Source organism: Borostomias antarcticus, assembly GCF_949987555.1.
Source record: "Borostomias antarcticus genome assembly, chromosome: 21".
Classification (NCBI taxonomy): Eukaryota; Metazoa; Chordata; class Actinopteri; order Stomiiformes; family Stomiidae; genus Borostomias; species Borostomias antarcticus.
The window spans coordinates 18,958,513-18,985,936 of NC_140254.1; the positions used below are offsets into that span (position 1 = coordinate 18,958,513).

The 27,424-nt window shown below is 44.2% G+C and overlaps 2 protein-coding genes across 2 annotated transcripts; both read left to right on the top strand.

Moving 5' to 3' along the window:
- The first annotated feature begins 2,226 nt into the window (after positions 1 to 2,226).
- Positions 2,227 to 12,838, top strand: LOC311323459 (nucleoporin SEH1). Its single transcript, XM_084455688.1, has 9 exons — positions 2,227 to 2,441; positions 2,546 to 2,596; positions 2,930 to 3,076; positions 4,802 to 5,013; positions 6,341 to 6,439; positions 6,733 to 6,873; positions 10,122 to 10,276; positions 10,846 to 10,990; positions 11,982 to 12,838. Exons 1-9 carry the CDS (start codon positions 2,331 to 2,333, stop codon positions 12,007 to 12,009), a joined length of 1,089 nt encoding a protein of 362 aa, XP_084311814.1. The 5' UTR covers positions 2,227 to 2,330; the 3' UTR covers positions 12,010 to 12,838.
- A 4,059-nt stretch (positions 12,839 to 16,897) lies between these two features.
- scin (scinderin) lies at positions 16,898 to 26,861 on the top strand (the record flags this gene model as incomplete). Its single annotated transcript, XM_084455646.1, has 16 exons — positions 16,898 to 17,090; positions 18,396 to 18,550; positions 18,879 to 19,040; positions 19,642 to 19,791; positions 20,000 to 20,092; positions 20,167 to 20,299; positions 20,558 to 20,646; positions 21,115 to 21,330; positions 22,011 to 22,132; positions 22,293 to 22,383; positions 23,663 to 23,833; positions 23,977 to 24,154; positions 24,725 to 24,846; positions 25,122 to 25,199; positions 25,329 to 25,389; positions 26,578 to 26,861. 16 exons carry the CDS (start codon positions 16,898 to 16,900, stop codon positions 26,745 to 26,747), a joined length of 2,184 nt encoding a protein of 727 aa, XP_084311772.1. The 3' UTR covers positions 26,748 to 26,861.
- Between the last annotated feature and the right edge of the window lie 563 nt (positions 26,862 to 27,424).

Consider the following 27,424-nt stretch of genomic DNA (forward strand, 5'->3'; position numbering starts at 1 on the left):
TGGGAGCTGAAGGGGGGTGTTATTTTGTGGGCCCGCATAAAAGTACATGGACGCTCAACTACCTATCCACAGACCATAATCAGTTGTACTTATTATACAGAGTTGCAGTTGATGGTTGGAGTGGCTGTAGATCAATAAGAGTTTGGATTCTATATTTCAGTATATTTCCACCATTATGACTAAGCTAGAAAAAGGAAAAAGATCAGTTTCATCTGTAGCGATCTGAGACGTATAAAATCTTTCATCAAATCTTTAATTTTTAAATGTATGATTTTGCCTTCGCATATGTAATGGCAGCTGGTGACGCAGGTTACATCGTCCCAGGAATCCTTGGGTATTATCAAATCTGACAGGACTTGTAAAATCTAGAATAAATCAAATCTTTAGCTCTGGCATAATTTTGGCTTCGCATATGTAACTGCGGCTGGCAGGTTACATCGTCCCAGGAGTCCGTGGGTATCTCCAACTGGACTTGATCCTCGTTCCCTGGGCCCATCACGGCGCAGTCCTGGCCAGACTCGGTTATGTCCCAGGAAGCGTAGAAGTTGTCGGGTGGACTGGTCCAGTGACTTGAGAAGAATCAGAGTAAGGGTCACAGGGGTGTTACTGGATAAGGTGAAGGTTATTTCGTGTCTTCAGTTTGTGGCTGACTTGCTTATTGGGATGTGTGTGTGTGTGTGACAGCAGTTATGGCTGATTATTTATGTGTGTGTGTGTGTGTGGTACTGCACCTCGATCTCTTTTCCAGCTTCTTGCTGTTGACCCAGAGGAAGGTCCCCTCCCTCACCATGTCTTCCAGGCCAATACAGGTGCCCAGCCAATCAGCATGGACCCTGGCAAATTCCTGGACCTTGGCGTTCAGGAACAGCTGAGGCACACAACCCAAACACAACCTGCTGTAGCAACAGGCCTTGATTAAGATTGTTTGAAATCATTTCAATTACTTTTCTGTGCATGATTGTCTGACACAATGGAACCAAATGCTAACCCCACCCCTTTGGTCCAGGCCGACTCAAGCAGACAGCAAAGTGATTCAAATTGTATTTTGACCCAGGTCTGCTCGATAGGAACAGAGGTTCAGCACTGGAGGCAGGGGTGAAAATTAACTTTTTGGCTCACGGTGAGTCACCTGCCAAGGGGACTGTAGATGAAAAAAATCTACCGGCCAAGTTTTTTTTTTTTTTTCCCCAGATAGCCTTCCGAAATCTAGTCGCCAATTGGAAATTTTACCTGCATTTGGCCGGTGGCCGGTGTTAATTTTCAGCCTGGGAGGGCTTCTTTCCTATTGGTCTTTGTCAATACACACACTCCAGACCAGAGAGCAGTACTGTACATGTTCCTCTTCAGAATCTACTACGACCAATAGGTTGATAGAATTGGGAGAGCGGACAGGGTGATATTCTCTAGGATTATGTTCACCCACAGAACACCCTGAGTCCGATAGAAACCCACGTGTCTGCTGTGGATGTCCAGTACAGCCACTAAACCTGTCCTCCTCCCTAGTGTCTCTCCCTCTTATACTCTAAACAGGTCCTGTGGACACCCCCTGTCTCCTGCAGGCCACCCTGTAGCAGGTCCCGGAGAACCCCCCCCCCTGTCCTTGGCCAAAAGTCCACCCTATGGCTCCTGGAAAGGCCCCCTGCCTCCCCGTTTTAGGCCTACATAGACATACATCAGTGTTTGCCATGTCTCTCCTATGATGTTTTTAGCCCTTTTTGCTATGAAAATGTGATTTAATGTAATTTATTGCTCTATAAATGTTTTTAGCCGTTAGATAAACATACTCCAGGAGCTCGCTCGATCGTCGAGAATTTTTAATGTTTTTTTTTGCTTCCCTCTGGAATAGGCTATGTAGGGGTGAGACCTATGCCCACTTCCCTTGTTCTCTGTAAAGCGTATTGTGTTGCCTCTGTGTATGAAATGCGCTATACAAATAAAGCTTTGATTGATTGATTGATTGATTGATTGATTGATTGATTGATTGATTGATTGATAAGGCTCTTGGGCCGCATGCCATCACGTGACTTGCAATACCGAGCTTGGCTTCAAAGCCCATGGTGACTTCAATGCAGCTGCCTACCGTTTGAAACACAGCCACACTATTGTACAGTAGGTGGCGGTATGCACCTTGAGGTTCTTTGCAATTCGCCAGACAAGAAGAAGAAGTAGCCTGGCTTCACCAGCCTAATCACGTGATAGCGGAACTTTTAGAAAAATGGCGCTGACCATAAAAAGTTGTGCCGTGATCATATTGTAAATGTACAACATAGTAGTATTGTAATCTTTTAAGCAAAAGCACTTCAGTGTCGTTTCAGACAAGTTCCTGGACAATGTTTGTAGCCCGAAATATCGCTGCGGATCATAAGGATCTTATCCACGATGTGTCTTATGATTTCCATGGCCGGAGAATGGCGACTTGCTCCAGTGACCAAAGTGTGAAGGTAGGCTACATTAGATAACTAGCTAGAGATAATCATATTTGAATTGGCACCCTATCCTTTTTGAAAAGAAAAAGAGGGGTAACCGGTCTAATTTTGAATTCCAGGTGTGGGACAAAAGTGAGAGTGGAGAGTGGCAGTGCACTGCCAGCTGGAAGGTAAGTTAACGCACATTAACGCCAGTTCACTACTCCAAAATGTTCCATTTACCTTGATTGCACTGGCTTGAACATGTCACATGGCCTCTAGCATTTACTCAAAACTTTTTATATGATTCCCATCAATCCACCATGCATACGCTGCAAAAATATAATTAATTGGTGATTATTAACTAGATAGATGTGGTTTCGGCAAGCCATTGCACTTAAAAAAAAAATAAAAAAAAATCATGATTTAAAACTTATTGGGCTTGTCAACCACACCCACAATATGAGTGTTGTATGTATTTTGAGTAAACTATTCCTTTTAACTTTGTGTGTTAAAATGTTAAGACCCACAGTGGGTCTGTTTGGAGGGTGACCTGGGCACACCCAGAGTTCGGACAGGTCCTTGCTTCCTGCTCGTTTGACCGGACAGCGGCAGTGTGGGAGGAGATCGTGGGCGAGTCCAACGATAAACAGCGAGGACTCAGCCATTGGGTAAGAGGTGGGATCACACCTGACATGACCGACAGCTGCACCATCAACTGGACATGTCGCTCTGGCTCTCTGCACACAGCCTAGGCCAGTACCTCCAGAGACACATTTGGCACATTTGACTACTCATTGTTGCCTCCCATGCAGATTGGTAATTCAGTTGCAATTAGCGTAATACAAAACCACAGGTAATATAATAATTACTGGACCTTGAAGGTATTTTATTAGCCACATGGCAATTACACACAAACACACGCGTGTGTGAGCTGCGACAAAAGACACACAACACACACACACACACACACACACATGTATTAGCAGTCGCTGGTGGAATTTATCCTCTGCATTTCTCCCATCCGAGCTGTTGTCCTCCAGGGGCAGCCAGGAGCAGTGGGCAGCCTTAATAGTGGTGCCCGGAGACCAAGTCCAAGTGCTCAGTCCAAGTCCTGGTCAGGGACAGGACTGAAGAGCATCTGTTCTTCTGCATGCTTTTCATATTGGCTTCTATGTAGAGAGAACCCAAGTGAGCATGGGGAGAACATGCAAACTCCACACAGAAAGGCCCGGGACAGTGCTGAGTGCCTAAGAGGAAATTGAACCTGGGACCTTCTTGCTCTGAGGCGACGGTGTAACGCACTGAGCCACTGTGCCACCCATATATAAAATCAGGTTGAATATGCTAAATAGATCTGAAACCAACGAATAAAGTCTAGGTTTTGTGTTTGGAATGCAGCCAATAGGCTATCGGCCTATCCGACACAAACACAACGGACAGCTCATGGAACAATAATAAATAAAAAGCTATGCTGTCAGTAAGCTACCAGCAGAGATTTTCTCTGTACAAGGCCCAGCCCCAAGAAGCGAACAATGAAGAATTTGAGTGAAAGTTAGAAAAATAGTCGTATGATTCAGGAATAAATGTCCATAAGCAAGAGAGAAGTGCAGACATTTGAGAGAAGAATGGCCCGAATGACAGTCATAGCTAGGGCTGGGTATCGAGTCGAATTTCAAGAATCGATTCGATTCCGATTCACAAGGTTCGGAATCGATTATCACGATTCGATTCGATTCAATATTGATTTGGTTAGTGTTACTAAAACCTGTTTTTTTTTAGCTGTAACCTTAATTACATGACTGCCAAGTTATGCAAAACATCAATACTAGGGCTGGGTATCGATACTGATTTCCAAAAATGAATGAATGAATCATTGAATGAATTAATGAACTATTCATTCATTCCTTCATTTATTCATTCATTCATTAAATAAAATATCGATTTTGGGATTCATGAATCGATTCTGAATCATTTGATTCAGAATCGATTCATGAATCCCAAAATCGATTTTTTAAACCCAGCCCTAGTCATAGCTAACGCAGGTATGATGCTGGTAGTCTATGTTTGTGAGAGGTTCTTCCACAAGAGGAGCAATATTGAGAGACTACATTTTCCACCAGTGTTTTTCCATCTCAAACTCATCATTTTTATCCATTGTGGCTCCAAAATGGCTCTTACAGTCCTGAAGGTTTCCAATCTCTTGCCTAGACCTACCTTATTACTGTAAAATAAGGAACATCTGAGTACTATCCAGATCTTGAAATCATTTATTTCTGAACTCTCGTGTTATCACAAATTTTACCAACATATTAATGAAGTTATTACTATCTATGGAAGGCGTTTTCTATAGAGCCTAAGCTTCTCCCACTCGTCTCCCACTCTTGTCATTCCAGATCAAGAGGACCACATTGGTGGACAGCAGAACGTCGGTGACCGATGTGAAGTTCGCTCCTAAACACATGGGTCTGATGCTGACCACCTGCTCTGCAGACGGCGTGGTGCGCATCTACGAGGCCCCAGACGTCATGAACCTGAGCCAGTGGTCCCTGCAGCACGAGATCTCCTGCAAGCTCAGCTGCTCCTGCATCTCCTGGAACCCCTCCAGGTCGGGAACCCCACCTCTCATGTTCACCTTTACTTATTTAACAACAATCCTCCTTAAGGTTCGAGAGTGCGACTAAATTGTGACCCTTTCTCTGTCTAGTGCCACAAACTATTAACTGGGAGTAGAGTCAAACTGATCAGAGTCACATTTTATTTTCTCCTCTTAATTCTATAACTTTGACTTGGTCAAACAGAAATGCTGCATGCATTATGTTGTTATCCTGCTATTATAACCATCATTCAATTATTATGACAACCATGTGCTTAATTTGTGACTGTAAATTCTCACCATAGACTAGTATCAACATTAACACAACAAATATTTATTTGCGGTTGAACATTTACTGTATAATGCACCTTTGCGTATAATGACAGGTGCAACATGCACATCCAATGAAAGGCCTTAAAAGAAGGGAGTTATTGTGCTCTGAGTAGTCTAGCTGTGTGTATAAAAAGTATTTTCTATTCAAAATAACGGTGGCACCTTATTTGCTTATAAACAGTTAATGTCTTTTGATTTAAAAGCAAATTGATATAAATCTCTGATCACTTTGGTATGAAAAAAAGCTAATTTGGCTCCCCAAGTAGCTCATTGTGATGGCAAAATTTGGGTTTGACCAAACCATGTGCTGGTGCACTAGCTGAAAAGGAAAAAAAAAAGGAAAATGTTAGTCTGGAACCCTGTTCTTAGTTGCCCTCTTCTTCTTCTTCTTCTAGTCCAGAAAATGTTTTAATCTTATGCCACGTGGTTATCTTACGGTTGAATATAGTATTACTTGTAAAGTTTTGGGTGTCCACACATACACCGCAGCACATGTTCTTACAGAGACCAGGAGGGTTCACATCACATCAGTTTTAAAATCACTACACTGGTTACTTGTCAGTTTTAGAATAGATTTGAATATTATTTTATTAGTCTCTAAATCCATAATCGATTAAACGGCAGAAAACCAAAGTCCTGTAAGAAACCGTGTCTCTGTGCTGCTGCCTGTCTTGGCCAGGACCCTCTTGTAAAAGAGATTTTTAATCTCAATGAGACCCTCCTTTTCCTGGTCAAATAAAGGTCAAATAAAATAAAATAAAAAATACACCTAGTAGGCCGCTCAGGTCCTCTGGCACTGAACTTTTAATGGTTCCTAGAGCCAGGACTAGGAGACATGCGGAGGCAGCCCTCAGTTTATATGCCCCCTGTCTTTGAAAGTTTTGAAAGTTCAGATTTTCCCCTCATTACTTGAATGTTGAAGCACAATAAAAGAAGTTAACACCTCAGTCTCATGTAGAAAAAGTCTCCAGTATGAGTTCCATGTTTGCGTTCTTTGTTCTTGCAGCTCCCGGGCCCATCCTCCCATGATCGCTGTGGGAAGCGATGACAGCAACACAGCTTACGGCGGGAGAGTTCAGATCTATGAATATGTGGAAAACACAAGGTTGGTCTATCCAGGTTGAAGGCTAATTGCGTTTTAATTTCTATCAAATACTTGTCAGCTGTTTACTTCAATTCCATAGATTTAAAAGCATTGGATTGGAGTAATCATGAGCTACTGTAGGGGGAGAGTTGGCCCTTTTTAATACTGTATATTACTGCTTTCCTAAAAAAATCTAAGACAATGAGTAAAGCGTGCACACGCAAAGGAACAATCAACAAAGAATCTGCCCACAACTAGCACAATATGATCAAAAACTAATTCTGATTGGCTGACATCACGCTCTATAATTTCAGGAAGTATGCCAAGGTGGAGAATCTGATGACGGTCACAGAGCCGGTACATGACATCGCTTTCGCGCCCAACCTAGGGCGCTCCTTCCACCTGCTCGCCATAGCGACCAAAGACGTGCGCATCTTCAAGCTCACACCTATGCGGTAGGTTTATGTGCATGTTCCAGCAGGCAATGCATTAAACGCATTAAAGATCCATGCATTGCCTGCTTCTTGGATATGTGTAAGCAGGATTGGGGAAATGCTGTCTGCCCTATTAGAGGGTAGGATTTGAGGTTCAATCAATCAAGTTGGATTTATATAGCGCCCTTCATGATACCCAGAGCGCTTTACAGAGTCCAGTATTCATTCAGACAGTCATACCGGTGGTGGTAAGATACATCTGTAGCCACAGCTGCCCTGGGGCAGACTGACGGAAGCGTGGCTGCCAATCAGCGCCTACAGCCCCTCCGACCACCACCAACATTCATTTGTTGCATGTCTTTATGATGGTGGGGGAAGCCGGAGTACCCGGAGGGAACCCACGCAGGCACGGGGAGAACATGCATACTCCACACAGAAAGGACCTGGAACGACCGGGATTCGAACCCAGGACATTCTTGCTGTGAGGCGACAGTGCTAACCAGTTAAAGGGGCCCTCCTTGAGATTTCCAACAGTTAGCTTGTTTTTGCACTTGGTTATCATGAATTCTCTGGAGTGCCTTGATTACATTCAGAAACATCTACATCTTTCCTCTACGCTCACACCTTGATTAAGACACTCTAGTGCCCCTGTGCCCACCCCACACTCTCACCTTGATTAAGACACTCTAGTGCCCCTGTGCCCACCCCACGCTCACACCTTGATTAAGACACTCTAGTGCCCCTGTGCCCACCCCACGCTCACACCTTGATTAAGACTCTAGTGCCCCTGTGCCCACCCCACGCTCACACCTTGATTAAGACTCTAGTGCCCCTGTGCCCCCCCCACACTCTCACCTTGATTAAGACTCTAGTGCCCCTGTGCCCACCCCACGCTCTCACCTTGATTAAGACTCTAGTTCCCCTGTGCCACCCCACGCTCTCACCTTGATTAAGACTCTAGTTCCCCTGTGCCACCCCACGCTCTCACCTTGATTAAGACTCTAGTTCCCCTGTGCCACCCCACGCTCTCACCTTGATTAAGACACTCTAGTTCCCCTGTGCCCCCCCCACGCTCTCACCTTGATTAAGACACTCTCGTGCCCCTGTGCCCACCCCACGCTCACACCTTGATTAAGACACTCTAGTGCCCCTGTGCCCACCCCACGCTCTCACCTTGATTAAGACACTCGTGCCCCTGTGCCCACCCCACCCTCTCACCTTGATTAAGACACTCTCGTGCCCCTGTGCCCACCCCACCCTCTCACCTTGATTAAGACACTCTAGTGCCCCTGTGCCCACCCCACACTCTCACCTTGATTAAGACACTCTAGTGCCCCTGTGCCCACCCCACACTCTCACCTTGATTAAGACACTAGTGCCCCTGTGCCCACCCCACGCTCTCACCTTGATTAAGACACTCTAGTGCCCCTGTGCCCACCCCACGCTCTCACCCTGATTAAGACACTCTCGTGCCCCTGTGCCCACCCCACGCTCACACCTTGATTAAGACACTCTCGTGCCCCTGTGCCCACCCCACGCTCACACCTTGATTAAGACACTCTCGTGCCCCTGTGCCCACCCCACGCTCTCACCTTGATTAAGACACTCGTGCCCCTGTGCCCACCCCACGCTCACACCTTGATTAAGACACTCGTGCCCCTGTGCCCACCCCACGCTCACACCTTGATTAAAACACTAGTGCCCCTGTGCCCACCCCACACTCTCACCTTGATTAAAACACTCTCGTGCCCCTGTGCCCACCCCACGCTCACACCTTGATTAAGACACTCTAGTGCCCCTGTGCCCACCCCACGCTCTCACCTTGATTAAGACACTCTAGTGCCCCTGTGCCCACCCCACGCTCTCACCTTCACTCTCGTGCCCCTGTGCCCACCCCACGCTCACACCTTGATTAAGACACTCCAGTGCCCCTGTGCCCACCCCACGCTCACACCTTGATTAAGACACTCTAGTGCCCCTGTGCCCACCCCACGCTCTCACCTTGATTAAGACACTCTAGTGCCCCTGTGCCCACCCCATGCTCTCACCTTGATTAAGACACTCTAGTGCCCCTGTGCCCGCCCCACGCTCACACCTTGATTAAGACACTCTCGTGCCCCTGTGCCCGCCCCACGCTCACACCTTGATTAAGACACACTCGTGCCCCTGTGCCCACCCCAATCCACTGAATTGTCACACAAGCACAGGTTGTAGAATGCAAAATAAATGCACACATATTTAAGTTAGTTTTGTACAATATTCCGCAGATAGGAGCAGTTTCTCTGTCCTTCACACCCATCTCGATCCTCCTAATCCTACTGAAACATCTTGCACTATCTTGATATTTACACACTCATCTTGTATTTTTAGATTTTTAGAAAACTTTTAGATTGTTTTCATTCTGTTGCTACTTAAAAAAAAAAAAACTGTTTTAGCATTGTTTTATTTTATTGCTTTTTTTTTTTTTATCTGTGAGGAGAAAGTCCCAAGGAAGCATTTCAATGTACACGGTACCTGTCTATCTACAGACTGATTTAACATTCAGTCAAGATGGAAAGCTGGAGGTACTAATCATTCTAAAACAGTTTTTCTTTTGGTTGAGACTCAAGTTACTGAGTTGCTGACACCTGTCCATTTTGCCAGTATGCACATACATTGCGTTCGTCAAAACACCAACAGTTAACTGTTAAGATCATGAACATTTGAATGACACTGTATAATTTTAGATTTGTTGAAGCAAAAACTGATCATAGTTCAGTGAGACGGCACAGTGATTATTTTTTCTTCTTTGGTGCCCCCCCGGATGGAGCAGTGGGTCACCTGCCCCATGGCTCTCACCCAACTACACCCTATTGTAGATCCAGCATGTGCCAGTACGTGCAAAAACAAGATAAATGTTCTAAATCTCAGTGCCCATTTCAAACCATATTGCTCAGGTGCTAATGGTGCGTTCGTTTATAACTGGGAGGTGGCAAATTGCGACTTGCTACTAGGAATTATTAAATAAAACACCGCATGAACTCGCACTTCCTCGTCGCAAATTCGGATATGTTTCTCAGCCCCCAGTTGCTCGAATGCACTAGATATAACTAGGTAACTGTGATATAATGGTATATAGCTCGAATGCACACAGGTCGGAGGTAGGTATTTTGCCACTTGCGACTTGCCACCTCCGACCACAAACGAACGCACCATAATAAGGGGCTGGCTAGGTGTTGTGATGTATTTCCTCCAGAAGAGTTATCTACTTGTGTCTGGGTTCTCTCCAGGAGAGAATCCTCCATGTCGGGCCCTACCAAGCTGGATGTGCAGCAGCAGGCTCAATTTGACGGCCACAACTCCCAGGTGTGGAGGGTGAGCTGGAATATCACCAGCACCCTGTTGGCCTCCTCTGGGGACGATGGCTGTATTCGCCTCTGGAAAGGTAGGTGCTGAACGGTAGCCTTACGACAACCGTAACCCCTACCTTAAAAGATATGGTTTCATGCTAAAATATCCACAAAAGTAATATTTTTACATGTTTGGCATGGCTTCCACATAGTCTCCGATGTATTTCCAAACGCGAAAACAACGGCAGTGAAAAACAGAGTCTGGTAATGATGAGTTTGTAACCCCGATAGTGTATTCAGCCTTTTATTTTGACTATTTTGGTTCTTGAAGTAGTGTTTTTACAGCGAACTGTTAACATTGAAGTCAACAGGCACTTCCGCATCCGCACCCCAACCCCCTTATTGCGTCTTTCATTGTATTTTCATTGACATCAATGGCCGCATAACTTAAAAGTGGCTATGGCATGTTTCGCATGTTGCCTTTGATGTGTTTGTTGTGCTTGGCCTCATTATTGCTGCTTGTATGTTCTTTTTGTACTTTTATTTCTACCGTTTATGTTCAGCACTTGGAGTTGCAATTGGTGTACAATATGCATTTTGGTGTATGACGTGTGCGATATAAATAAAGTTGGATTGATTGAAACGGTATGTCCTCCTCCCCCAGCCAACTACATGGACACCTGGACATGCACCGGCATCCTCAGGGGTGATGGCAGTCCGGTCAACGGAGCGTCCAGTCAGGCTGGCACCACCTGCACGCCTGGAGCTCCTGCTACCCAGAATGCCCTGCAGGCCACCACTGCCGGGAGGTAAGTGTGATGCACTCTAGTAGGGCACACGCGCATACACACACACACACACACACACACACACACACACACACACCCTTATATGAGTTCTAGGACTCAACTGTTTATATGAACTGAACGATGGTTATGCGGGGTAACGTTAGTTCTACTGTATGAATGGAGCGGAGCCCCACAGGGCTAGCTCCTATTGGCTATTGGTTACGCATAGGCTGCTATGACAACATATAATGCACTGTACCAGATTCTAGCTTCAATTTAATTTGCATCTGCAGTCCCCTTGGCAGGTCAGAGGACATAAAACACAACAAGCGATACAGAATAAAAACACGAGAGCACAGAAAATACAACACAACACAGATGTATGCTTGTCAGAGAGAGACCAGTCATTCTCAATGAGTGCACGACTGACCAGCTTTTAACGACTGACCGGCTTTCCGTCAAATCAGATGCAAATCGAATCTGTGCTCTCGTCTCATATACGTTGTCCGTCAACGGATGGTTTCCACAGGGCCTAGGGGTGTATTCAAAGATTTGTGGTTTAGGGGCGCCCCGGTAGCTCACCGGGTAAGGCGCGCACCATATGAAGGCTAGTCCTTTGCGCGGCGGACCCGGGTTCGATTCCCGGCTCGGGTCCTGTGCCGCATGTCCTCCCCTCTCTCTCTCCCACATTTCCTGTCTCTCTACACTGTCCTATATCATTTAAAAAAAAAAAAAAGCTGAAAAGACCTAAAAAAAATAAAATAATAATAAAGATCTGTGGTTTACTATCAAAGTGGATAAACTACAGTATACATGCATAAAGTGGTGATGATATCTTATTAAAATGGTGATGATGGCTTAGATGGTTTTAAAGTGAATGTGATGCAACAAAAGTGGGCAGAAGTGTTGTTGCTCAAAGCATGTTGCCAGTTTTAGCTTTTGTGAATTGCCTGTCACTGTATTTTTCACTAACATCTTGTAATGGGTCTCCTTGTGTTGTCTCCCGTAACAGAAAGAAAGCCCAACTGATGCCTGGCTAGAGGAGTGACATACCTACTTTGCTTGTTGCATGCGCGCACACACACACACACACGGTTGATCTGAGGACTGTCCACCCCTTAAAAATATTCAACTACCTATCAATGATGAGTAGGTTTCCAGATTAGTCCTGCACTTTAGGCAACAGCCCCAAAGGGACCCCCGTAGATCTCCTTAGGAGGTACCAGTACAGGCCAGAGTAGATTCAGATATCACAACAGTTGACATCAATATTTACACACAACTATCCTGTATTCAGGTAGATTTCAATGAGTGGCATCTCCTTTGAGTGATAAGTTATGTACCACTTAAATTCCAGATGTATGTTATTAAAGACACACAACACAAGTACACTCACATTTTTGGCCATCGTGATAAGTGGTCAGGTTAAGGGATATTGTATGATGCTCCTAAAATGTGATTTGATTTTATACTATAACGTATGTGCATGGCCCTTAAATGGTGTCTTTCCTCAAAGCAGTGTCTATGACCAGAATGTTGCGTCAATGTGGATGTAAAAGCATATTGTCTGATTTGCATATTTAAAGGCAGACAGTGATATGTGCAGTGCATACACCATTAAAGAAAGTCAAGTCAGCTCATGTTCTTGAAAAGGTTGGGGTATATTTCTATGTTTGTGAATCATTGTACATTTTGCTGACCATAATTTAAGTTGGAAAACTGTACAGGAGTATGTTGAGAAATACACTGATGTTGGGGTGGTTGCTAAGGTATGTGCTTTTCTGTGTTTGATGTGCCTACAAACAGATTTGACATTTTTGTAAATTCATGACGTAGGTGCTAATAATTAGGAAATTGAAATAAAGTAAGTTGATGTGGTACAATACATTTGTCAATTGACAAGTGATTGCTACAATTTCTGATACATGGTGACGTGTGTCATCCATTCCTTAATTTGAACAACCCATTTTGATCTTGATTCCTCATTAGTCAACTTGAACTCGTCCAGGACTGGATTGAGGCAGGGATACTTCCCACTGCCTCAGTCTCTTATTGAGACGATTGTGTCTCTTGACTCCGTTGACATACAGTACAGCTACCTCACGTGTTTCAGCAATGCTTAATCAACTGCCACAATATGGCTAGGGTCAGTAACAACTGAGCACAATGTATGCACTGATACACAGAAGAAATGTTCATAAGACCCAGGTTAAACCATGTTACCTTCACCTCTATCTTGAATCACTGATCTGACATGACTTGAATCGTCTAAGCAGGTGATTATTTTGACCAATTTAGGACCAGCCGCTCTTGTAATGAGGCCCTTAGAAGGTAAATGATTTAAATATTAAAAGTTTGCTTTAAGGGGGGCTGTGGGTGCAAAACAGAAATGTGTTGAAATGTCATTCTTGAGTCACTATACTTTTGGATCCATCACAAACCAGAATCACAGGCAGTAGTGAGGCCTATTTATAGCTTTATTACCACAAAATTACATTTCAACATTCTATTTTTCTTATTTTTACTGTCAGCATACAAAATATATCAGTGTTAATAGCCCATTGGACAAGTACTGTACAATATAAAAAGGCAATTAATTATTTAAATTAAAGATAAAAAATGAATATAACCGGACGTGGTAATGAGACAGGGTCCTAAAGATATGCCCCCATAAGAGTTGGCCTACTAGGTAAATCCAGCAAGACCAGCTAATGACCAGTTAAAGGAGTAGTAAAGGGAAAATGCATGTTTAGCCCTGTTTTAAGGTTACATATGATCATATACAATGATTCAGATCAAAACGTTGACAAAACTAGCACTTTTGAGAAAGTGATAATTGCTCTACCACCATTTTGGTCATACAATGGATGTGGGTGGGCACCTTGAAAAATCATCCAAAAAACATGTTAAACTCTCAATTTCTCAATTTCAATGTGTTCTGCAAGGGCACCAACTGTGGGAGGCAACTTGCTGCTTTCTGCCAAGTGTTTGCAGAACAGATACCACCTAAGGTCTGGAATGCTTTTTATGTGAATGCCTTTCGGGTTTTCAAGTTCTCCAGTGCATTTTTCACTTTCTGTGGCAAGTCGCCTTCCTCAGAGTTTCACCAGGGCGACCTGCCACAGGAAGTGTAAAATGCACTGGAGAACAAAGCATTCCAGACCCACCATTGGAGATTTTGCAGTGAATGAGGGGAACATTTAACATTTTTAACTTTTTTTTTTTTTTTTTTTTTTTAAATAAACAGGATAAATGTCAGCTTATTTACACCGTAGGAATCCTGGATAAACATTTTAGTAGGCCTACATAGTGATGCAAATAAATTGTGGGACTCTGGAATGAGCATAGATTCACAGATTGACTGAATTGATTGGAATGAACACAGGTGGGACTGATTGCATCTCTTCATCTGACCAGTATTGCATCTCTTCATCTGACCAGTATTGCATCTCTTCATCTGACCAGTATTGCATCTCTTCATCTGACCAGTATTGCATCTCTTCATCTGACCAGTATTGTATGCTAAAAAGATGAATACCTGCTACAAATTAGAAACAGGCTGGCCTGATCTAGCTTGAAGCTTTACTAACCAAACATTTCTTAAAATAGGGGGGTGACAAACATTTTAAAAATACAAAGAAACTATACTGGGATACTCCTCTAAGGACAAAATGGTGCGTAAAGGCCAACAGCTAAGCTAAATGAAACTATGGGGAAGTGTGCATGAGGTAGAAGGAAGAGGAGACAAATTACAAATGCATGAGTTGTCAGCAGAACTGCCTGGACCATAATTTAAAACTTTAGAATATCTTTAATGTCACAGCACAATGAGTATGCATTCACATTTTATTCTCCATCACCCTGGGAATGAACTCAAAGTTACACCATGGTAAGTGTAACAAGTTTCCACAAAATGTCAAAGGCACCACAATGGTTAAAAAACTAAACCAAAAACTAAACAATAAAACCAAGGTACACACTCAACAAGTGGAGAACGAATGACAAAGCTTACAAACTTACAAGATGACACAGGAAACACCAGGGACAACACACAGCTACAGCAAATAATTAATAGATAAAGAACCAAACTGGGGGAGCTACATGTAGGCTATACACACAGACTAACAAGACAAGTGGAAACCAATCAAACAATCAATGGCTTGGTGTCCTCTCAATCAGTCAATTTAGCCAGTTGTTGTCCTAGGGTCAGTAGTTTGATGAGACAAAATTAGGACATACTTCAAGTATTTTTTCAAGTCATTTTCATGAACATTGTACTGTAGATTTATTGAGTGAGTATTTGCAGTAGCTGCATACCGTACTGTTTACAGTAAAACATTTTGATGCACTGTGGGCTCAATCTTTGATATTTAAAAAATCTGTGAAGACTGTTTGTGGAGGACAGTCTGAAGATGTAGTGTACCAACCGGGGTGTCAATTGACCAAAAAATGTGGGAGGAGTAGGGTTTGATAGGTTTTACAGTTTTTGAGAAAAACAGAGTGGTGGACTTTGACATAATTTCTGCCAGCTCAAAATGTCTGCTCACTTGGGCCTACAGGTACATGTTGGTGGTGTTTGCAAAGTGATAGCACGTATGGCTGATTTGTTATGATTTTATTTTTTTAAGTTTTAAACTTTAGACGGTTGCTGTAGCACCACCATCAGGACTATTGGCCCACAATGCCAGTTGAGGACTTCTGGTATGGGACTGGACCTGTGTAAAGTTTGGTGATTTTTCATGCATGGGAAGCCAGACTTCCTAAGAAGCAGAAGATTAAAAATATTGGGAAATACAAGAGAGAGCGTCAGCTGAGGCTGCCTGGCCCCTAATGACTCAAATAAACACATTTTTAACGTGTCTACTGTTCACCGTTCAAATAAAGTTACTGTACATATAACCAACTGTTGTTTAAACTCAACATAGAACCTTACATTTGCACTCTCTATTCTCCATCTCTGTTCACCACTATATACTGTATGTATTCACAAATATTTACATATATAATATTTGCACTGTCTCTCCACATAATAACATATAGCAATAGTGCTATAGAACTTACTTTTCCTGCACTTATCTGTAAATAATACTATATTTTGCAATTGTGTTCACTTTGTACCCATAGTCTGCACAAATGCAATAAAGTTGAATCCAATCTAATAGACTAATCTAATCTCAATCGACAATGAGGAAATGAGAATTGACAAAGAGAACATGTTTGGAGCTTATGGTTTACACAGAGGATCTTATGTTCCACATTTTAGTTTCACATCAACAGCTCATGAATTGATGTAACAATTGACATTTTCAATTATTCTCCATATATACTGTACTTCACTATACAGTGTGCTGTATATTATATCATAGGTGGGAAATATAACACACTGTGTCTGAGTAACATCCTGGATCTGACCACAGTTTGTTAAATTTAGAAAATAAACATTAAAATACCTAAAGTACGTGAATTGTATATTTATAGCCTCAAATTATTGGGTATATGTAAAGTACATTCTTGGAAAAATATTGAGTAGAGACAATAATACAGTATATGTGTGTGTCTGTGTGTGGGTGTGTGTGTGTCTGTCTGTCTGTCTGTCTGTGAGTGTGTGTGTGTGTGTGTGTGTGTGTGTGTGTGTGTCTGTGTCTGTGTCTGTGTCTGTGTCTGTGTCTGTGTGTGTGTGTGTGTGTGTGTGTGTGTGTGTCTGTCTGTCTGTCTGTCTGTCTGTCTGTCTGTGTCTGTGAGTGTGTGCGCGTGCTTTGGAAACATCTAGACACACCCACGCACTCTCAGCCGCAGTAATACAGCCCTACATACTGCTGCTACTGTCTTCACTCAGCCCTCCTCTGGAACAGAGCAGCACTCTGTTCCTCTCCTCACACCTGAGATCCACGTCCCAATTCTCTCCTCTCCCTCTGCCCGCCAGCAAGCATGGTGCTCCACCACAAAGAGTTCAGCAAGGCAGGCAAGTCTGCCGGCCTCCAGGTCTGGAGGATCGAGAGCATGGAGCTCGTCCCGGTGCCTGACAACTTGCACGGGAACTTCTACGTCGGGGACGCCTATGTGATACTTCGCACGGTCAAGCAGAGAGAACACTTCTTCTATGACTTGCATTACTGGCTAGGTGAGTTGTTGGAAGGGGACTCATCTCTCCAGGCTGTTCCTGTACAACTTCATAACCAGTGTCGTACTGCTATAGGCTGCTACTGACACGTTTACTGGGATGGGATGTAGGACATACTGTACATATTTTGCTTCCCTCATTCTGTTTATATTTGAATAAGGTATAGGACAGAATATAATATATGTTACATTCAGAGGAATAAGAGAAAACGAAAAGTTCATGGTGAAATGAGGGATTTGGGATTCTGGGCAGAGTGTGCCGGGGTGTTGAGAACTGACGCTCTTTTGTGTGCACAGTGCAGCTTTCTTCATAGAAAACATATCACATAATTTCCCACCTCAGACATCTACCTCGTATGTGTAAGTTGTACAGTTGCTGAAGATGCTGACACTCTGTGTGTTACTGACACCTCTAGATGCCTGTGGAATTTCTCAGTTGGTCTGTGTGGTCTGACGGCAGTTATAGATAAGCCAGTCAAGCTGCTATTAGAGCTAGGTAGCTGTTAAAACCATCACTTACAGGCTTACACAGGAGAGTGAGACTATTACTCAGGAAAGAGGACCTGTCTGTCTGACTGACTTGCCTCTACAGTGATTCTGAGATAAGTGCATTAACAGTAATTGACCAACACCCATCCCAAATCATATGTGAATACTCTGTTAGGGAACTAGACATAATCATGTCTTCACTTCTCTTTTACAGTTTCCTCAGAAGTTTATTTTTCTCGCTTGTGCAATGGTTGTGAAAATGCTGTGCTATCCGTTCCAAATCTAATCAGCCAACCTAATCTGTGGCCACATCCTTCCTTGACATCAGTTGGTCTCTCTCTCTCTCTCTCTCTCTCTCTCTCTTTCTCTTCCCCCCCACGTATGCACAAAGGTCAATAGTGCTAAACTGTTCTTTTAGTCCTTCCCTTTTCCTTGAAACCCCACTATGAATCATTACTCGTGCAAATGGACGACTAATATCTTTGCTTCCCCTCACGGTCTTTCTGTTTAGCATTAAATCAACTTTAGCTCGGTACCACCAAATGTTCCATCCAATGACATAGAATGGCAACATGCTAGTCTAGATGTAGATGTCATGCTGTTTGAGAGTGCCGACTTGTCAGCCGGAAACTGCCGGAAGCTGATAAATGTGTGCTAGTTGTAACCACAAGCGAGGTGAGGTGTTAAGTGAGCAAAAAACGGTTGCCTTGTAAAATTCCAAAGAGAGTAATTTCTACTTCTGCAACACAAATTTGCACACGTACTGTATTTTGTCTGCCACCCCTAATCAGCACCTCTCTTCTCTTGGAACGCCCAGGAAAGGAGTGCACCCAGGATGAGAGCACGGCAGCGGCCATCTTTGCCGTGCAGATGGATGACTACCTGGGGGGAAAGCCTGTCCAATACCGCGAGCTTCAGGGGGTGGAGTCCACCGCCTTCACCGGCTACTTTAAGGGCGGCATCACTTATAAAGTACGGTGTACAGTAATCCTACTGACAAATTCAATTTGGTCTCTCGCTCTATGTCTGACGTAATCCTATCCAAACCATTTACTGAACACCAGTTTCCATGAAGGTTGTTTGCTTGGCCAGGGGTGAGAGGTGACTCATGGGATGGAAAAGGATCCTGGTGAGTGTGGAGGGAAAAAGAAAGGCAGAAGACAGGAAAAACAGCTGTGTGTGTGTGTGTGTGTGTGTGTGTGTGTGTGTGTGTGTGTGTGTGTGTGTGTGTGTGTGTGTGTGTGTGTGTGTGTGTGTGTGTGTATGTGTGTGTGTGTGGTGTGCTCTGCCCCCCCCCCAGAACGGAGGAGTGGCGTCAGGGTTCCAGCATGTTGTCACCAATGACATGTCTGCTCAGCGACTCTTTCACATCAAGGGCAGACGCGTCGTCAGGGCAACAGAGGTTCCCGTCGATTGGTCCAACTTCAACAAGGGTGACTGCTTCATCGTTGACCTTGGCGCTGTAAGGACCACTCCCACTTCCATTCATAACTCTCAAACTAACTAACTCCTACTCATAATGCATGTTCCTTTGTGGCAATGATGGAGTGGAGACGACTTTCTGTTTGAATTAATATGATACACTAACCTATGAGATTTAAGATTATGTCTTGACTTTTACATGTCTTAACTCTGGATTTGAAAAGTCGAAGTGTCCATGAATAGAATACACTTTACTTTTGCTGAAACATAGTTCCTATAGCATAGTTTCAGTGTTCAAAACGAAATGTATTGGCAATTGAAAAAACAACTTCTAACTTCTTCCATCTCGTATGGAAGTTAACTAAACCACCTTACAAGCTAAGCATGAGCATACAGAATGTACACAGGCACGATACCAGGATGCAAGTTATGTGTTAACATTTTGATATTGTCCTGTGCCCACAAACCTGCCGGGTTATTGCCCACAAACCTGCCGGGTTATTGGAGAACAAACATGACTCTTAGCGACTCTGTACAAACGAATATCTCAAATGTTTACAGAGGGTGTCTATAGATTATTTGGGAGTGATAAGGCCATATGTTAATCATAATAACCATATGCACACTGTGACTGTGAGCAGGTGATCTACCAGTGGTGTGGATCTCTGTGTAACAAGTTTGAGCGGCTCAAGGCAGCACAGATGGCCGTCGGCATCCGTGACAACGAGAGGAACGGACGAGCTAAGCTAGTGGTAGTGGAGGAGGGGAGCGAGCCCTCGGAGTTGACCAAGGTAACACACACACCACACATGCCTGTATGGATTAACTGTGTCATGGCCTAAATAAAACTTTTTTTTTTGTATTTGCAAACCATACACTGTCCTATTTTCTTATGTGCAGTGTCAATGTGAGAGTCCCATTTAGTCAGGTCAGGCAGTCGTCAAAATAGGAGTGGGGGTCTGAATCTTTTATTGACACTTTCAATGTGTGATTGTACAGGTCCTTGGCAGCAAGCCAGAGATACCCAACGGCGATGACAATGATGACATGGTGGCAGATGTGTCCAACAGGAAAATGGCCAAACTCTACATGGTACAGTGAGGCACATCCCCCCCCCCACACACTAGATGTGAATGCTCTACTCACCTCTGCGTGTTTGACCCTAGGTTTCTGACGCTTCTGGGTCAATGAGAGTGTCCCTGGTGTCGGAGGAGAACCCGTTCCTCCAGAGTTCTCTTCTGTCAGAGGAGTGCTTCATCCTGGACCACGGGAAGAGCAAAATGATCTTTGTATGGAAAGGTACATTTCCAACGAATAATTAACTACAGTACACAGTGACAAAATATGCAGTGTATTCCTATCAAACATTTATCATGTCTAATTAACATCTGTAAGCTGCTTGTTCACAGAACAACAGTTTGTTTACATAAGTCACTGGCATTGTTGTGATATTCCCGTCCTTTAATGGCAGGCGGTGACTGTAATTTGCATCTACATTCGTCATTCACCTCTTCTCCCATCCCTCTGTCCTGTCCACCACCCTCGTCACCAATAAAGGTCGCAATGCCAACCCCAGTGAGAGAAAGGAGGCCATGAAGACCGCTGAGGGTTTTATCAAGCAGATGGGATACCCGTCTAACACGCAGGTTTAATGTCAATCTTCATCAGCTATCTCACAGAACCATTATCAATCAATCAATCAATCAAAGCTTTATTTGTATAGCGCATTTCATACCCAGAGGCAACACAATGCGCTTTACAGAGAACAAGGGAGGTGGGCATACGACCCACTCTCTACATATTCCAGAGGGAAGCAAAAAAACAGTAATCACCCGGGGGCCAGATAAGTGAGCTGTAAAAATTCTTCCCTGACCCATTATCATTCATCCATATCATTCATCGTCAGCTATCCCACATCCTCATAACTTGTTACCAAGTAAAGGAGCGATGCCTAGCAACGTGATAAACGTCACATGATCAGTCAAATGTAATCCGAAGCTTGTGTCGGACCACCAGTGACCTCGTGACCTTCGTTTCAGTTGGACTGGAACAGGCCTCGGCCCCCCTCGCGCTCTTTACTTTACAACTAACCCCACTCGGACCACCCTCCACAGATCCAGGTCCTTCCAGACGGGGGTGAGACGCCCATCTTCAAGCAGTTCTTCCAGGGCTGGAAGGTCAGGGACCAGACCGAAGGCCTGGGGAAGGTCTATGTCACAGAGAGGATCGCCCGGATCCAGCAGGTGGAGTTTGACACCTCCAAGCTCCACGAGTCCCAGCAGATGGCCGCCCAATACAACATGGTGGATGACGGGACAGGAGACACACAGGTGATGCAGCACTTCAGATCTACGCTGGGGCGGCTGTAGCTCAGTTGGTAGAGGGGGTCGTTCAGTGATCGAAGGGTCAGTGGTTCGAATCCCAGCTCCGATTGTCCACATGTCGAAGTGTCCTTGAGCAAGACGCCTAACCCCAAATTGCTCCCAATGAGCAGGTTAGCACCTTGCATGGCAGCTACCGCCATTGGTGTGTGAATGGGTGAATGAGAGGCCATTGTAAAGCGCTTTGAGTGCCGCTAAGGTGGAAAAGCGCTATATAAGTGCAGTCCATTTACCATTTACCATTACGCTGAAAGAGTCAGTTATAAAGGTGGCCTCCCCACAATATGTTCAGTAGTGATTTTTCACCATAGCTACTGTATGAGTTGTTGCTGAAACTGTGCTTGTGAGGAAAATGTGAATAGACCAGTATGGTTCTGGTCAGCCAGGTACTGTGAAATGGGTATACCAGTCAGGCTCGTGGTTCATTGTTCACCCGAGTGAGCGAGTCAGCTCCAGTCAGACCGCGCTGGTGCTCCGCTCTGTCAATACGGAGTGTGATCTGACCACGACAGTATGGACAGCCACTGAAGTGGACACATGCAGCGGATAAAACTTAACTGTCTCACAACATTGCTCTGTCATCGTATGAAGAAGTCATCAATGACAGCCTGACGTTCTTCACGTTTCAGATCTGGAGAGTGGAGAGCAGCGGCAGAGTCCCTGTTGACCCAAAGAAATACGGCCAGTTCTACGGCGGCGACTGTTACATCATTCTGTACACATACAAGAGGGGCCAGATCATCTACACTTGGTGATACAAACAAACTTCCATTTTGAATTCAACAGCTTTGATACTATCGAATAGATAGAAGAGAGTGGCCTTTGTACAGTACTTCATTTCAGCTACGGTTGAACTTCCTGTTTTCTGGGAAACTACTGATTGTGTGTGTGATTGTTCTTCCTGTTTGCAGGCAGGGGGCCAGCAGCACTCTGGATGAGATCACAGCATCGGCCTTCCTGACGGTGCAGCTGGATCACTCTCTGGGTGGGCACGCCGTTCAGGTAAATGTAATGTAAAAACAACAACAACAGAAAAACATGCCTTAGAAGTACAGTCTTCTGCATGACTAAAACCAAGATAAAGAGGTTTGCATTGTAAATATCTAGAGCCTATTTGTGTAGAAGTCTAGACAGGCTAGACCTGTACCTATATTGGCTTTCCTCTGACCGTCTGTGCTTCTCTGTTTTGGCAGTCGTATGAGTGCACATTTGCGTAGTAAGGTTGCGTAGGAAGGACACGAGGGAAGGTTTTCTTAAGAAGTGTGTTGTTATGTCAGCAGATAGTTACCATTCAGTCAACTCTCAGGCAACACAGCATTGACACATACAGTTGCAGTGTTGCTTTCTCAGTGTAAATTACCTACCTCAAAAAGACTTAAAGGAGTAGTAAAGGGGAAAATGCATGTTTAGCCCTGTTTTAAGGTTACTTATGATCATATACAATGGTTCAGATCAAAACGTTGACAAAACTAGCACCTTTGAGAAAGTCTGATAATTGCTCTACAGACCGGTCATACAATGGATGTGGATGGGCACCGTGAAAAATAATTCAAAAACATGTTAAACTCTCGATTTTAAAGACAAGAAGCTCACCGAGGGGGTAATTGGTGTCCGTTGGTGTTCTGACATCAAATTCGCCGCAAAGTATGAATCCTGTAGGGTTTTATTGATCATTTTATGAAATCCATTGACTTGTATTGACGCGACCGTTGTAGATGTGTAGATCAATCCGCAGAGGGGATTCAGGAAGCAGAACTACTTACGGTAGCTATTGTTATTGTTTATGTTGCTAGGCTACCTAGTTTGCGGAAGTTTACACACATATGTGCTGCGACTAAATAGTTATATGCTAAATATTTAAAAAAGCCTTTCCAGATGAACTAGAATCTTACTTTATGGCGAATTATATATCAGAACGCCAACTAACACCTCGGTGAGTTTCTTGTCTTTGAAATTGAGAGTTTAACATGTTTTTTTGAATGATTTTTCACAGTGCCCACCCATATCCATTGTATGACCAAAACGGTGGTAGAGCAATTATCAGACTTTCTCAAAAGTGCTAGTTTTGTCAACCTTTTGATCTGAACCATTGTATATGATCATAAGTAACCTTAAAACAGGGCTAAACATGATTTTCCCTTTACTACTCCTTTAATACTTCATTTTCTAGATTGAGAAATAGTACCACCTTGTGGCAGTTGGCAGCTGTGCGCTCTCACTGGCTATGGAAGTATGTCTGTGCTGCCTCTCTCATGTCGATGTCACTATGGCTTGGCCTCAGGTCAGGGTGTCCCAGGGTAAGGAGCCTGTCCATCTACTGAGCCTGTTCAAAGCTAAGCCCCTCATCGTATACAAAAATGGTACCTCCCGCGTGGGGGGCCAAGCCCCCTCTCCCCCGACACGCCTGTTCCAGGTGCGCAGGAACCTGGGCACCATCACACGCATCTCAGAGGTGGGGATACTCCCTCTCTTTCTCTCTCTCTCTCTTACACACACACACATATTCACACATTGCTGATATTATTTGAAACACTTACTGTATAATTTCACCCATTGGCAGTTAAAAAGCTTCTATGTGTGTGTGTTGTGCTCCAGGTTGAGGCAGAGGCTTCCAGCCTGAACTCAAATGATGCCTACCTGTTAAAGATGCCCCAGGGCCAGGGGTACCTGTGGGTGGGCAAGGGGGCCAGCAAAGAGGAGGAGCAGGGGGCAAATTACATGGGCGAGCAACTGCAGTGTAAGCCCAAGCGCATCGTGGAAGGAAAAGAGCCAGGTGAACATACTTAAAATCAAACATTTTACGATGAAAATCCATGTTTTAGGTACAGTATAAGAAAATCAATATACAGCCATTATGGTGCGAAATAAAAAGCTAAAATAGACCCCAAAACTATAATCTGAACGTTTCATTAAGTAGCAATGATATAACATCATTGAGGTCTGTTCTATGTCCCTCTCATCCTCCCTTTTTTGGAAATGGGTAACACCTGCTGTGAGCTAAAATTCGACCCTCCTTTATAATTTGACCGGTCTAGAACTCTTCCTGTTCGGGGTTGTTCGCATTTGAGGCGAGATGCAGCAGGAGAAACAGCATGACTAAAGGACAGACATAACATGGCTAGACAAAGGATTTATGTTACGCGTTTACTGTGTTTTTAATTAATCTTTCACACAATCCTTTACCCAGGCCAACGAAGAACAAAGCTTTACAAAGCTGGCATGACCAGTCAGGCAGCCTACGTGCATAACTAACACTCTGAGAAAAGAGATCCGTTAACAACGAAGGCCATTTCTAACCCCACTGGATCTTTGAGGACTTGCCTGCATGTGTGTTGTGTTACAGCTGACTTCTGGGCAGCGTTGGGGGGGAAGAAAGAGTACCAGACGTCCCCCAGACTGGAGGACAGGGACAACTCACAGCCTCCCCGCCTGTTCGCCTGCTCCAACAAGACCGGCAGATTCATCGTGAGTGGCACTGCACCCCCCGTCTGTATCCGCCCACTTCTCTTCAATGAACCTGGGCTGAGTTTCCCAGAGGCATCGTAGCGCTATGATGAACGCCATAGCTTACGATGAACGTAGCGCTACGATGCCTCTGGGAAACTCAGCCCTGTACCTTCTCCTCCACTTGACTCTGTAGGACAACAGATTGTTTATTGTATTCTCAGATAATGTAACCTAACCTCTAGACCCTGATGCTGTGAATGTACGGCCAATGGTCTGTGTGTCTGGATGTGCAGATTGAAGAGGTTCCGGGAGATTTCACCCAGGAGGACTTGGCGGAGGACGATGTGATGCTGCTGGATGTCTGGGACCAGGTATGGATGGGGGAGGTGGGGTGGAGGACACCCCCCCACACACACACACAAACACACACCTAAAGAACCATGAACCCAACCCTGGGGAGACTGAACCAGAGTAATACTGTCTATGTGTTTGTGTAATAGGTCTTCGTCTGGATTGGAAAGGACGCCAATGAAGTTGAGAGAACAGAGTCGGTCAAATCGGGTGAGCTTTTTAACACGTGACTTAGGCTACATGTTTTGACAATGGTTTTCTGGGTGTTTGCTTTTAGGCCTTAAAGTCAAAATGAAAAAAGCATTCTGTCCCATTTTGGTTCACATAATTGGTCATAGTGTTCACCTATTCAATGATGTATGCCAAAAAAATTACTAAATTCTACTTTTGTTTTAATCTTATATCAAAGTATATAATTTCTTACTTCCTGGAAAATGGTAGGTCACGTGCAATGACGTGCAATACCTTAGATTTTAGGCCAATAATCTCACGACATCCACCCGTCAATCAACGCTATCCTTCTATGGAATCTGTCTAAAGTTCTTAAAACCCGTCCACTTGTCAATGTTCCAATCAAATTCCTCTAAACCTATGTCCCACCCTCATAGCTTGTTTGCGTCGGAAATACGTCAAACTACGGAAGTTAGATGATCTCAAACGTCCGTTTCAGTGCGACTTTAACAGCTACCTTCTCAGTTGCAGTTGTCCTCTCCAATCTCATCCAGGATGCTCTTTGTTCTAGATGTTCTTGTTTGTTAGTCTGGGTTCACCGGACCCAATTCGCAAACATGCGAAGGGTCTGAAAACTCGCAGTTGCTTTCCGATTCCCAAGGGGCGTTACCAACGGGCTTAGATCAAAATGCCTCTGTACGCAATTGGATAGACCTACAACCAATCAGCGAAAATGCCTCTATGGCACTACTCTGTTCCGTCATCTTATTAGACCCGCCCCATATTAGATAAACGGTTGTGATTGGTAAATGGTAAATGGACTACACTTATATAGCGCTTTTCCACCTTAACGGCACTCAAAGCGCTTTACAATGGCCTCTCATTCACCCATTCACACACACACTCACACACCAATGGTGGTAGCTGCCATGCGAGGTGCTAACCTGGTCATTGGGAGCAATTTTGGGGTTAGGTGTCTTGCTCAAGGACACTTCAACATGTGGACAGTCGGAGCTGGGATTCGAACCACTGACCCTTCGATCATTGAACGACCCGCTCCACCAACTGAGCTACAGCCGATTGGCACAAACTAATTTCTGTTCGAGCGGATTCTGTTCGAACGGTTGGATGTCCAGACTGATCTACAGAGTGAAATCTAATGTGAGCTCGCGAGGTCAGGCTTGTTGAGACTTGTTTGTCTCACTGAGAGTTTGTGTCCTTTTACAGCCAAGACGTACATCCAGACAGACCCGGGGGACAGGGACAAGCGGACCCCCGTTGTGATGGTGAAGCAGGGACATGAGCCTCCCACCTTCACAGGCTGGTTCCTGGGCTGGGACCCCCAGCGCTGGAGCTCAGACCCTGTGGCCAGATCCATGAGCTCACTCAGGCTTTAATCACATTCTCACTTTGATTCCCATGCCTTACTGTGTGTGTGTGTGTGTCTGTGTGTGTGTGAAGGGATGCATTGCACTTTTTGTTTATTTTTTTTATTTTTTTACAAACGAATGGCCAAAATGTAAGATTATTTGAATGCTGGACTTTTCATTTTGCAATAAACATGTGGGGCTTACAGTAAACATTACAGTATCTCCTGAACAAAGCTTCCATGATGTCATTGTCTATTTTCATTTAATTAATGACAAGCTGAACACCTTTGTCAAAGCTCAATAAAATATATATTTAACATATATAATATTCAGTATTGTCACTCTCAATCAACTGTGAAATTGAGGGAGAAATTGTTTTATAATGTTCTCGGGTATAATTTCTCTACTTGGAAACATGTACTGTACCTTCTTTGCCACACGATGGTGCAATTACAACATTCTTACACTGCACTGACTAGGCCTAGTCGTCATTTAGTTAAAGGGAAGGTAGCTGGAGGTCTGACATGGATATTGTTTGGCCTATCACAGGCCAATCCACTAGACATCATTATAATTTGATTGAATAACATGTTGTCTGCAGGCTCAGCACTTTTGGGTGAAAGGCCCCGCTGCCAAGACAACTGCCTGTCTGTTGGGGTGGATTGTGATCTGAAACACCATTCAAGATACTAAAGGAGACAATA